Source organism: Giraffa tippelskirchi, chromosome X (genome assembly GCF_054371585.1).
Source record: "Giraffa tippelskirchi isolate mGirTip1 chromosome X, T2T-mGirTip1v1.2.pri, whole genome shotgun sequence".
NCBI lineage: Eukaryota > Metazoa > Chordata > Mammalia > Artiodactyla > Giraffidae > Giraffa > Giraffa tippelskirchi.
The window spans coordinates 57716956-57730864 of NC_137289.1; the positions used below are offsets into that span (position 1 = coordinate 57716956).

The following is a 13909-nucleotide window of genomic DNA, read 5'->3' on the forward strand; positions in this document are numbered from 1 at the left end:
AGTGGGGAGTTAAATCCAGTTCCATCACAACATGCTGTCTTTTTAAAAATAATATTTATTTATTTATTTTTGGTTGCGCTGGGTCTTTGTTGCTGCGTGTGGGCTTTTTCTAGTTGTGGTATATGGGCTTCTCATTTCAGTGGTTTCTCTTGTTGCAGAGCACAGGCTCTAGGTTGTGTAGACTCAGGAGTTGTGGCTCTAGGGCTTAGTTGCCCCAAGGCATATGGGATCTTCCCGGGCCAGGAATGGAACCTGTGTCCCCTGCATTGGAAGGCATATTCTTAACCACAGCAGGGAAGTCCTATACCATGCTATCTTTATGTTCGCTTTGTGAAGTCTGATTCTGATCCAACATAGTGAAAATAATTGATTTCAAATGATTCCACATACATCGACCCCTTTTATCACTATGGGATGTTTCATTTTTGCACACTTCAGTCAAGGCCAGATTAATACCATTAGACTCTAAACTCTAAAAGAGAAGGATTCCAACACCATTCTCTATGGATTCAAATTAAAAACCTTTATAAACAATAAAATAAATATAACAAAGTACCAATTTTCCCCATCATGACTACTTAATTTTTTTTTTTTCTTTTTGAAACACCAACAATCAAATTCTTAGAAGAATTCTTAGAAACATTTTTCTGGATGTCCCAAGTACATGTTTAAACTGTTAAGTAATTCAGCACTGCCCATTACATATTAATTCCTGGAAATTGTATACAAGAGTTATAACCATAAAAGTAAGTTTAGGACAAACAATGACAGAGACAAGTGATCAGAAAAGAGAGCAAGCAAGTCAGAGAAGGGCTCTATGTTTGCAGTTTACAAAATCCACCTACAGTGGGTGGAATCAACTGTCTACAGGAAATCTTTCAAAAACACTGAAGCCTATTTACATCAATAGCGTAACTATGGATAAGTTACTGATGACATTTGAATACTCCCTAGAGGTCTCCAGGAAGCAGCCAACTTCAAGTAATGTCAGTCTATAAACCTGGGAAATGCAAACATTAAGATAATCTGGTGAAAAAAAGAGGGAGGGAAAGCATTATAATATGTAGAACCAAAAGAAGGAAAAATATTCTTAGAGAATTTACAAGAAAGGGAATATGATGCTAAAAAATTTTTTAGTATGTTCAGCATTGCCTAAGGAAGAGGGGCTTCAGTTTTGGGTCATGAATGTTTTAGTTGGATTAGCTGATATAATCTTATTTTCAAAGGGCCCAACTGATCCTGCTGCTGCAGCCTAATAATATTCCATTAAGATTTGTTCAGAGTCTGTGCTCACCAACTTATCAATTGACTTCCTAGCACATTGGGAATGGGGTCCTCAAGCATGGCCTATATAATCCCTTGGGTAGAATATAAATTGTCATCTAAATGATGTCATTCTCCAGTGAATCACAAGATCTCAAGATTGGAGGATACTTCTAAGACATTTAATTAACTATCCATCTGGTGCTGAAATTCCTCCTATAATGGCAAGAGGGTCGTTAATTTTTCCTTGAGCATCTCAAGCAACAGGAAATTTACTGTCTCTTTACTTCTTTGAATACCTGTGATAGGAAATTCTGTTTTATATTGAACAAAAGTGTATCACTTTAGAGGCTCCAGTCCTAGGTTGACTCCTTGTATCCAGATACAAAACAAACTAAGCCTCCAAAAGCAAGAAACCATAGATAAGCTCATGTTCCTGACAAACCTCTCTTCCAGGCCAAACTCTCCAAATTTTTAAAAGTTCCTAATATAGGGTAGTTTCAAATCATTACAGCATCCTGGTCACCCTCCTGTGGACAGGCTTTAATTATTCTTTTAAGCTGTGGTCTTAGACAGGATCAAGTGTATTTGTAAAATTTGCGAAAGTTGATATCTTCATCACAAATGGCTAAGATGAGTGTCTCTTTCCACTCCTCCTTCTCCTCTGTCACAATCCCCCTCCTGTCAGGCAATGCTGGAGTGGCCATGTGAATTCTGGAATAGAGCAAAGGGGGGAAGTTGCACTGGTAATGTATTTAGTTTGGATTTAAGAGAATTTACTTTGTGTGGTTCACTGATACTTTCGTGTAAGTTAACTGATTGTCTTAGTGTGGTAATGGCTTCCAGGAATACTCCTACCACTAACTGTGCTAATTTCACACAACATTGTGACACTAGGTTGCAGGTGTCACAGCTGTCTAACACTTTAGCTGTTAGACAGCTAAAGAAAGTGTTATATTATTTTATGAGCTTTGTGGTATTGAAGAAATTTTACAGCTTTTTAAAATATAAAATGTGCTATGCATTGAGCTGTACCCTTACAATGGGGAAATTTTGCTGCTGCTGCTGCTAAGTCGCTTCAGTCGTGTCGGACTCTGTGCGACCCTATAGACGGCAGCCCACCAGGCTCCGCCGTCCCTGGGATTCTCCAGGCAAGAACACTGGATTGGGTTGCCATTTCCTTCTCCAATGCATGAAAGGGAAAAGTGGAAGTGAAGTCGCTCATTCGTGTCCGACTCTTAGTGACCCCATGGACTACAGCCTACCAGGCTCCTCCGTCCATGGGATTTTCCAGGCAAGAGGACTGGAGTGGGGTGCCATTGCCTTCTCCAGGGGAAATTTTATGGTATGTAAATTATAGCTCAAAAAAGTTGTTAAAATGTGCTGTAACTTCTTTTTTTATTTTAAATAAATATTCACTTTTGTGCCTAAAGTGAAGTAAAATAAGAATATATAGCCAGGTATCTACAAAAAGCTACACCAAACATCATACTTAAGGGTGAAATGTTGAAAGAATCCCCTTTGAGACTGGGAATTAGACAAAGGAATTGATATTACTACTTTTGTTCAACATTGTGTTAGAAGTTCTAGTGAGTAAGATAAGCCAGGAAAAAAATACAGTGGACTTTTGAACAACATGGGAGTTAGGGATACTGACCCTCCACCCAGTTGAAAATCTGCATATAGTCAGCCCTCTGTTTAGGGTCTGTGGTACTTCCACATCTGTGGTTCTGCATCTGCAGATTCAACCAACTGGGGATCATGTAGTACTGTAATATTTACTATTAAAAAAAGCCACATTTAAGTGGACTCATACAGTTCAAACCCATGTTGTTCAAGGGTCAACTGTAAAAGATTTAAAAATCAGAAAGGAAGAAGTAAAATTGTTATTATAACAAAAAATATGACTGTGTTTATAGAAAATGTGAAAGACTAAATACAGGGATATTATTAGAATTAACAAGTGCATTTAGCAACATTGTTGGACACAAAAGTCAATGTGTTGCACTTTTATATAATAACCACAATTTCAATTAAAAGATATAATTTACATTCCTAGAAAAATGTAAAGTATTTAGCAATAAATGTAGCAAAACTTTGCAATAAAGAGGAAGTTGAATCTAAAATTGACATGAAAGTGCAAAAGACCAAGAATAGCCAAATCGCTTTTGAAAAACAAGATGGGGAAACTTGCCCTATCAAATGTCAAGACTTATTATAAAGTCATAAAAATTAAGGCTGTGGTGTGGGGAAAACTAAATAGAGAGTTCAAGAACAAATCCACCTGTATATAGACATTTAATGTATAATAGAACTGATATTTTAGATCAGTGAAGAAAGTGTACTTTTCAAAAATGGTGCTGGAACAATTAGTTTTTCATATGGAAAAATCATTAATTGGACCCCTACTTCACACCATACACACACAAAAAAACCAACTCCAGATAGATTCAAAGCATAAATGTGAAAAGCAAAAATATAAGACTTTTAGAAGAAAATATAATGAAAGAATACCTTAATGATCTCTGAGTAAGTGAAGGATTTCTAAAAGGATACATAAAATGTATATATCATAAAGGAAAAGATGGTAAATCAGACTATATCAAAATTAAGAACTTCTACTTATCAGAAAACGCTATTAGGAGAGTGAAAACACATGCTATAAACATAACCAATTAAGCATTGATATCCAATTATAAACAGAACTCTAAGAATGTTTAAGCCATAGAAAAACAAACCAATAGAAATACCGGCCAGAGGGCAAAGAGGCCAAGATGGCAGAGTAGGGATACTCTGAGCTCACCTCCTCCCGTGGGCACACGAAAATTCCAATTATTTACAGGGAAACTATTGATGAGAAAAACAAAAGACTAGCAGAAGAGATCTTCTATTAATACAACTAAAGATATAAAGATAGAATCTTAATGAGATGGAACAAAAGATGAAACATTAAGAAAAAAGAAAGAGAAAAAAAAAAGGAAGAAACAAGTTCATGGATCACCTTTCCAAGAGGGGCCGAAGACAGGTTGAACCTTTTGATTTCCGCAACAGTCATGTGGTGTAAGGCGGCCAAACAAGGATGCAGAGCCAAGCACTGTGAATCCTACAGAAACACGGAAAAGCTCAGGGAATACCACGTCTTTCCCACCGCATCAAAACTCCTGAAATCAGTGACCACATCCTCTGCAACCACACAATACAGACTTGGAGATTTACACACAGAAAAAAGGAAGGAAGGAAGGAAAGAAAGAAAAGAAAAGAAAAAGGTCAAAAAGTAGAATAGGCCATTTCTCAAAGAGGAAAACTCAAATGGCCAACAGTTGAATTAAAAGATGCTCAACTGGGAGTTCCCTGCTGACCTAGTGGTTAGGATTCCAGGCTTTCAATGATGTGGCCTGGGTTCAATCCCTGTTCGGGGAACTGAGACACCACATACCATGGGAACTACATGTGCCAACATATATGAATCTCAGAAACAATGTTGAGTGACAGAAGCAAATCACAGGAGCATACATACATACATATAAACAGCTAGATCCCATTTATTTAAAAGTTCCAAAACAGAGAAAATCTAAACAATGTGTTGTTTAGGAATGTATTTAGTTAGTAAAACTATAAAGAAAAACAGGGCAATGATTACTCCAAATTTCAGGAGAGTAGTTACATCTGATTTGAGGGACAAACTGGGGTAGAAGGGAGACTGATCATGGAGGGACACCCAGGGGACTTTAAAATACTGGAAATAAATACTCAATTTTTTAAACCTGGGTACTGAATACACAGATATTCACTCCTTAAAATTATTTTCATTTTATTTTTTTAAATTTGTTTATTTTAGTTGGAGGCTAATTACTTTACAATATTGTAGTGGTTTTTGCCATACATTGATGTGAATCAGCCATGGGTTTACATGTGTTCCCCATTCTGAACCCCCCTCCCTCCCATTACATATATATGTTTTGCACATTCTTCTGCATATATTTCATCATTTTAGAAAAGGATAAATAGTAGTGCCCAGAACTGAACACACAACTCTAGCTAATCCATCATATTAGAAGACAATCACCTCCCTCGTTTTAAATACTTTGCTGTTTTTGTTTAGTAAGTCGATCATGTCCATCTGTTTCTGACACCATGGACTGTAGCCCAACAGCCTCCTCTGTCCATGGGATTTTCCAGGCAAGAATACTGGAGTGGGTTGACCTTTCCTTCTCCAAGGGATCTTCCTGACCCAAGTGTCAAACCTGGGTCTTCACATCTCCTGCATTGGATGTGCATTCTTTACCCCTCAGCCACCATGCAAGCTCATAAAACCCAGTATTTACTTATGAAAATTAGTTGCATTCATGGAGAAAAATTCAACCTTTATAAACTAGATGTTAAATGTTACTAGTCATTTCTTATTTGAGAAAAACTGATTAAACCAAGAAGGTCTCATTTTCATAATACCCCCTTACATAACAAATTATCAGACACATTTGTACATATGGATGTACTATCTTCTTAGAATATTTTTGTAAGTAACCTAAAATCTGATTTGACAAATCATTCAACTGAAAAGTATTGTACTGATTTTATTATACAATCTTGACTCAACAGTGGCTTTCAGCTTTATCTATCTATATAACAAAAATTCCCAAATATTTTGAGACAAATACTTTGCCTCTATTTTCTTCTGAGCTGAGGTGTACATTTATACCTGCTAAATTTTCTTTTATTCTATGTGGCCATTCTTTTCACTTGTCCTTCCAACCAGTCAAGAGCTCCCCAGAACCAGGTCATCTTCCAGGAGAATTGGTAAACCAAGTTTCTGAGCTAGCCAAGCTGAGGTCCAAACTGCAGCCAGCAGAGCCAACAACTCTTCTGAAAACCCACCTCAAAGCAGCTTCCTTAACATGCTTGTGTTCTGCCCTGCTTTTCCAGAGGTCATCTGTTTATCGCCTCAGCCTAAACTCTTCCTTCTGAGAAACCTTAGCGAGTGTCTTATCAAGGAAGACAATGCCTCACATTAAGTCATGTTGGTAAGTTGATAGGAGAGAATATTCTCACCCAAGAAGATTGTTATTTCCTGAAGGGATAAAACCTCACCAGGGAAAACCCCTGTGGTACTTATAGGTAGGGCTGGTCTACCAATGCTGATAACACAGTTCTGACCAGAGGAGGAAGATAGAGTGCATTTATTCATTCCTGAAAGCTTTGTGGGTAGAGGTGCATCTTTCTGTAATCTGCAATCTTCAAGTTTCACAGACTCTGAGCTGGACAGAGGTGCTAACCCTGAAGAGCCTCTTCAGAATCCAAGTTGCCGAATCTTCCTTGCTGCCTGCAGAGGCTCCAAACCACCTATTGACAATGGGAAACTGGGTGGTTAATCATTGTTTTCCAGTTTTGTTTCTGGTAAGTGATTTTTCACTTTCTATTAATTACTCTTAGAGTAAGGAGATGTTACGTTTGTTAATATGTGTACAGTTACCTGAAAGGGAAAGATTCCATGACAATATTGATCTCTTCAAGGTCAGTTATCACTGAAAGGTCCAATCCTAGGATTGCATATATATGTTTAATATACTTTTCTATGTATGATGTATTTCAGTATCTTAGAAATCAGTCCAACTCCAGAAATTGATTGATAAAGAGACAAGAATATAAACCGAAAGTATTTGGAATTTCAATCTGTTTTCATCTTTTTTCTTTTCCATTTCACTTCTAACTACTGCTATGGAGCACTCATTTCTCTCCATTCTTTCTATCCTGCTCACACCAAGAAATCATAAAATCATTGAATGTTTGAAGTAGAAGTGATCTTAGAGATTATGGCCCAGCACTGTCCACTAGAAATATAATGTGAAGTCACATATGTAATGTAAAAATTGTCTAATACCTATGTTGAAAAAGGTAAGAAGAAAATGGTGAAATGAATGGCCAGTAATATGTCTTATTTAACCCCGTATATTTAAAATGTTGTCCTTTAAACATGTAATCAATATGAAAATATTAATGAGATAATTTATTTTATTTTTACTGTTTTTGAAACCCAATGTGTATTTTATACTTACAGCACATCTCAATTAAAACTAGGCATATTTCGTGTACTTAGTCGCCACATGTGGTTAGTGGCTATGGCTTTGGGTAGTGCACAAAGAAACCAACTCTTTGATTTTACAAGGGAAAATAAGACCCAGATGTCACACAGTGAATTGATTGGAGAGCCATCACTCAAACCCAGCTCCCCAGTGTTCAAGCCAGAACTCCTTTACCACACTACATGTACACAATCCCCTTCTCCTAACACACTCTCTAACTCAACTCTAGCTTCATTTCTGCTATTAACTGAGTGACCAAGATCAAATTACTTATCTTCTCTAGACTTTCCTGTGTTGTAGGTGGGGGAGGATTAATGAAAACTAAATTACATATAAATATGAGTGTTTCCAGCTCTAAAATCCTCTTTTGTAATCCCTCTCTTAGGTGATGATGATTTAAATATCTTTCCACCTTACACCAGTCTCACCAGAGGGCTCAGACTTCTTATTATCTCTGACATGTACTCTTTTGCTATTTTTTTTAATGAAAAATAAATTAGCCCCAAAATACTTTTACTCCTTCCTGCCAGGTCTTCTACTTGACTTTCTTTTCCATTCATAGTGAAGGAAATTATAGTCAAGGTGGGGAAGGGAATGGAATTCCTTACAGATGTCACTGTATTTCATCACTCATCTTACCTGCAGTTGATTATTTGGCTGACACAGTGTTCTTTGCCTCTGTGTCCCTGTCAGATACTGAAATATTTTTTCTCTCTCTAAATAAGGTTCTCTACCTTGTCTTCTAAACTCTTGAATTATCTGTGGCTTTCACCTCTCTTTTTCCATTAGGGTCAAAGATCTCTGGAAGACACACAACTCTGGAAAGGGTGTGTGGGTAAAGAATGCAGAAAGAAATTGAGTGGAAAAGCCAGTCTGGTGATGAAACAGCCAAAATTTATTGAGCTTGTACAATGCACCAAGCATTGTATTAATCACTTGACATGTATTATTTCATGTAACATTCACAGCATTGCTGTGGTGTAGATATTGTTATTATCCTCATTTCAGAAGTGAAGAAATTAAGGTTCAGAAAAGTTAAATCACAGACCTAAGATTACAGAGCTAGAAAGTGGTGGAGCTAGAATTTGAGCCCAGGGAGTTTGACTCCAGCATCATGCTTCAAATCCGTATGTTATGATGCTACAGGTACGTGAGTGGTCCAGATCTAGGGAATCTGAATGGACCATAATCTAGGCTAAAGGCCCTCTACCCATAGGGCTGAGATGGTTCTGGACCATCCTAGGGCCACAGGTATATATTAGAGGTATGTATTCCAGTGCCCCCAGAGTCCTGATCAATTACAGACTTTGTTCTCCAAAGCAATGGAGAATAGGTTCCAAATTTCTCTCTTTGCCAATGGAGACAGATCTTGGGTCAGACAAAAGAAGTCTTAAGCGCTCAAATGAGTCCACAGCAATGATAGGTTAATTTGAAGAAAAGAATAACAACATAAAATCAGGGAAGTGTGTGTCAGGGTATAATTAAAGAGGCAGGCCCATCTGGAATGGTTTATTCCCTTCAGATGGGTATTGTTACAGATGTTGAATTTATTCTTTGTTTCTTTAGAAATCCATTTATTCACTTATTGCCACTTAGGTGCAATAGTTTGAATGCTCTAGTCCAGAAGTTGGTAAATGTTTTCTGTAAAAGGCTAGATTGTACATATTTTAGGCTTTGTGGGCCATATGTTCTCTGTCACAATTTCTCAACAGTTCCATTGAATCACAAAAGCAGTTATAAACAATACAGAAACAAGTAGGTGTGGCTAAGTTCAAATACCATTGTATTTATAGATACTGGAATGTGAATTTCATATAATTTTTGCATGTCATGAAATATATTCTTCTTTTGATTTTTCCAACCATTTAAAAATGGGAAAAAATATAAAAACCATTCTTTAGCCTGTAGGCTGTACAAAACAGGTGGTGAGCTAGATTTGGCCTATGAGCCTTGATTGGCTGACCTTGGTCATTAGCATCTAGTGCATGTCTTGAAGTCCTGACTCTGAGAGTAAGTTTACTCATTTAAAATGAAAACAGATTATAGGATTTTCCCTGATGGTCCAGTGGTTAGGAATCTACACTTTCACTGCAGGGGGAACAGGTTAGATCCCTGGTCAGGGAACTAAGATTCCACATGCCTCACAGTGCACGCCCTCTGCCAAAAAAAGAAAACGTATAAACACAAAATAGCCAAATGGTAAAGCTATTCTTTACCCTTTACCTACTCCTTCCCATACCCAAATTTCGCTTTATACCTTGCTTCATTTTTCTTCCTCTAGGCTGCTTGGTTGGGGCTGAATGTTTTCCCGTTCGTGCATGCCTTCCTGTCATTTGAGAAGGCCACCAAGTACTACTACACAAGAGAAATACTGGGGGTGAGTATCACAGTTGTGATGTGGGGAATCTCTCTCTTTTTTCTTGTCTCTCACCCTGGCTCCTTCGAGACCCAATGCCCTGATTTCCCCTCGAGTTTGGGTCGCCAGAAAAAACTTCAGGCTACCCAGGTAAATTTGAATTCCAGAAAAACAACAAATCTTTTTTATTTATTTTTGGCTGTGCTGGGTTTCACTGCTATGCGGGCCTTTTCTCTAGTTGTGTTGAGCCAGGGCTACTCTTAGCCCTACTTCTTTGCAGTGCCCAGGCTTCTCACTATGGTGGCTTCTCTTGTTGTGGAGCATGGGCTCTAGGGCATCTGGGCTTCAGTAGTTGTAGCTCCCAGGCTCTAGAGCACATGCTAAATAGTGTGGCAACTTAGTTGCTCTGCCACACATGGGATCTTCCCGGACCAGGGATCGAACAGGTGCCCCTTGCATTGCAAGGCGAATTCTTAACCACTGGACCACCAGGGAAGCCCCAAATCTTTTTTTAAATTTAGTATTTATTTGGCTGCATCAGGCATTAGTTGTGGCATGAGATATCTCTCCTTGTGGCGCTGCGGTGCACAGACTCTCTAGTTGTAGCACCTGGGCTCAGTAGCTGTGGCGTGTGGGTTTAGCTGCTGCATGGCAGGTGAGATCCCAGTTCCCTCATCAGGGATTGAACCAGCGTCCCCCCTCCCCCATTGCAAAGTGAACTCTCAACCACTGGACCACCAGGCAAGTCCCAACAAGTATTTTATTGGGGGTATCACTTATTCCAAATATTGCATGAGACAGGGCCATATCAGAAAATGATTCATTTTTTAAAGTTCAGATTTAGCTGAGCATCCTGTATTTTTGTTTGCTAATCTGACAGCCTTATCCAGGGCACACTCCCAGGCTCCAATAATGAAAACACACAATAAAGAAATATTGAGTGATTTTCAAACCGGTTTCCATAGAAATTCAGGTGTCCCTGCAGAGTGTGAGGAGAAAGCTAACTGGACAGTGTCCCTACATCAACCAAAGCAGCATTTATCTGTCTTGTGGATTCCTGCTTATGATTTTAAGAAAGAGCTTGGCTGAAAACAAATGAATGAATAATTTGAAAACCATTGCTGTGGACTGATCTCACAGAAAAATACGTATCAAACAAGAGGGATACTTGGTGTGATGAGTTTTGTGGAGTGGATGGTGTTGCCAAATTCAAGGCCTGTAGAAAGATGGGGTCAAGTCAGAGTAACAGGATGGAGAAGCCTGGGGAAGGAGTAGATTATAAGGACAGGAGAGGAAGGGTGAGGTGGGTATGGCACGTTGGCTTGGAAGTGAACAAGAAGAAGCTTGGAGATGAGAATGGTTCTCTCACGGGCTCGTCAATCTGGCCACTGCCTGGTTAAAGAAACAAATTTGACAGCTAACTCTTGTCAGTTATTCAGTAACATGTAGGGATTTGAAGAAGTCACTTTCATCTTGATGGTACCTTTTTTCACTAGCTTTCCAGAAAGACTCACCCAGTGTACATGTTTAAAGATAGCTTGTCCTTTAAAAAATCCTCTTGTCTCTTCATAATCAAATGATTCATGTTGAGATCACAACTCGTTTGAATGTTCTGTTCAGACTTATTTCACCCTGCTGTTTTTCATTTTAAATGTTGATCCTTGATCCTTCTTTGGAAACTATAACTCCAAAGGAAGTGTTAATTTGTTTTAAAAATGGTTTTTTATTAAGAGAATGATGTAATAAATGTGACTAACTATTAAGAACAGAATTGCTTTATGATCAAAAAGTCAGCAGCAGAAAAATGAATCATGCTGATATCCTGTGGACATTTCACTTTGTAAAATCCTTTCTATAAAAAATTAACTATAAATGATACTACTTTCAAGGAGATCAAATGGTATAGAAGTGTTAGAATAAAATGTGAAAATCACTCTCCCATCACATTCCGTGGAGATAACCTTTGTTAATGGTTTGACTTGTGTGTCTCTAAAGACACACTGACATATACTCACAAATGCATCATATATATAGGTTTTGTTTTTGAGATAGGTAATATTTTTATTCATTTATTCCGTATAAACAGTAAAACTTGCTCTTTTTGGTGTACGCTTCTATGAGATTTGATAAACACATTCAATGGGACAATTAAAAAAAAATTAACCAAAGAAAAAAAAGGATCACATTGTAGATATTGGCTGCAAATTTCTTCTTACACTTAGTGTATCTCAGATATCTCTCCATGTATGTACATAACCAGTGATGTGCTGGAACCACCTCATGCAGTTGCCAGTTGTGCATCTCTTCCCAACCCTATATCCAGTGTTGTTTAACGACATAAGGTTGGTATCTTGAAATCTGCATTGGTGGGAGTATTTACAACAGGTAAATTGACAAACACTGGAAATCAAGAATCTCCCTTCCCCTGAAAGCTGATTGTGAAGCATTTACCAGCCTTACACCACTGCATATAGATAGCCCTCATTCTTTTAAGAGAATAACAGTTCGTGGCATTGAGGTACCATAATTTATTTAATCATTCCCAAGGGTATGTCTGAAATTTATGCTTCCTTTAGGAAAATACAGAGTTATTTTCATCAGAGGAATGAGTTTAAATCCATAGTCAATGAGGCATTAATGGCAGCTGCAATTGAATTAAAACATCAGTTAGTGTTAGTGTTGAAAAGTGAACATAAATTGGTGTATTTCAATGTGCTGCTACTGGGAAAAAAAAGATTTGCTCTGCAAAGAATTCATCCCATACAGATATCTTCAACAGAATATGAAGCTGTGAAATTGTAGTCCTATATTTTTCAATTCGCTTGTCAATTTTAGCTTTAAGAAACCTCTGTGACTCAAATAAGCAAGCGGTGGGAACTAATGTGGAAATGCAGGATCTTTGAGATGAGCAGAGGAAATTTACTCAGAAGCAGAACAGGCTATCTCTACCAGAAACAGTTGGAGTGTCACTCAGCAGAGGGAGAAAACACACGTCATGTGGAAGAGTCAGAAATGGAAAACAGTAGGGCAGCTCATGTTCACTGTACTGCCTGACATTGTAAGCCATTATGGATGTAGGCAGATCTTGACCTGGCTTATTAAGCCAATGTCATGTTGTCTGGGTTTAGGTTGTATGGAAAAATAGTCTTTGTGCCGAAAAGGTTATTAGAAAAAGGTGAGTAGTGGTGATGATTTAGTCGCTCAGTCATGTCTGACTCTTGCGACCCCATGGACTGTAGCCCACCAGGCTTCTCTGTCCATGGAATTTTCCAGGCAAAAATATTGGAGTGTGTTGCTATTTCCTACTCCAGGGATCTCCCTGATCCAGAGACAGTGACAAATTGTTTATTGTAAAAACCAATTGCATAACTAGAGGGGTTCTTTTTCAATACCATGGATTACTCTGTCTAGTGAAGCCTACCTACCAACTCCCTTTCAGAATAATATTTTTAAATATAGTCGATAAAATGCATGGGATTACAATAGAAGCCAATTATATTGAAATATAACCAAAATGTACAATAAAACAAATTTGTGATAGAGTAATATATCTATCTGCTTCTTTAGTTATTGTTGTTTAGTCTCTAAGTCATGTCTGACTCTTTGAGACGCCGTGGACTGTAGCCTGCCAGGCTTCTCTGTCCATGGGATTCTCCAGGCAAGAATACTGGACTAGGTTGCCATTTCCTTCTCCAAGAAAAAAGCAGAGAAATTGTTAACTCTGTCTCATCTTCTTCCTTTTAGCCAGTCATTGACAGGCACAATTGTAAGGCTGGCCAGTCAGATGAAGTGTAACAAAAATTGTCTGGCTGCTGCCACCACCTTTGTTGCTGCTGTGAAACTGTCATACTACATTGTATGCAGTCCCAAGTACATGGAGCTGACTCAGAGACCAGTTGTACAGTTGAGGAGAGAAATCGAAATAGCTACCACAGAGTTGAACATATTCTATCCAGTCTATACCTAATCAAGCCTGTTTCTGGGCTCAATCCTTTGAAGCACTGATTCCTTGTCTCCTTTTCTAGCAGCTTATACTATTAGATCAGATGTGGTCCACTGGAGAAGGGAATGGCAAACCACTTCAGTATTCTTGCCTTGAGAATCCCATGAACAGTATGAAAAGGCAAAAATAGAGGACACTGAAAGAGGAACTCCCCAGGTTGGTAGGTGCCCAATATGCTGCTGGAGATCAGTGGAGAAATAACTCCAG

The 13909-nt window shown here is 38.3% G+C and overlaps 1 protein-coding gene across 1 annotated transcript in view; it reads left to right on the plus strand.

The window, feature by feature from the left end:
* Positions 1 to 6594: 6594 nt before the first annotated feature.
* NOX1 (NADPH oxidase 1) overlaps positions 6595 to 13909 on the plus strand; it is a 29717-nt gene continuing 22402 nt past the window's right edge. Inside the window, 2 exon segments of the mRNA XM_081567273.1 lie at positions 6595 to 6657; positions 9625 to 9720. Coding sequence (XP_081423399.1) covers positions 6613 to 6657; positions 9625 to 9720 — 141 coding nt within the window. The 5' untranslated portion in view covers positions 6595 to 6612.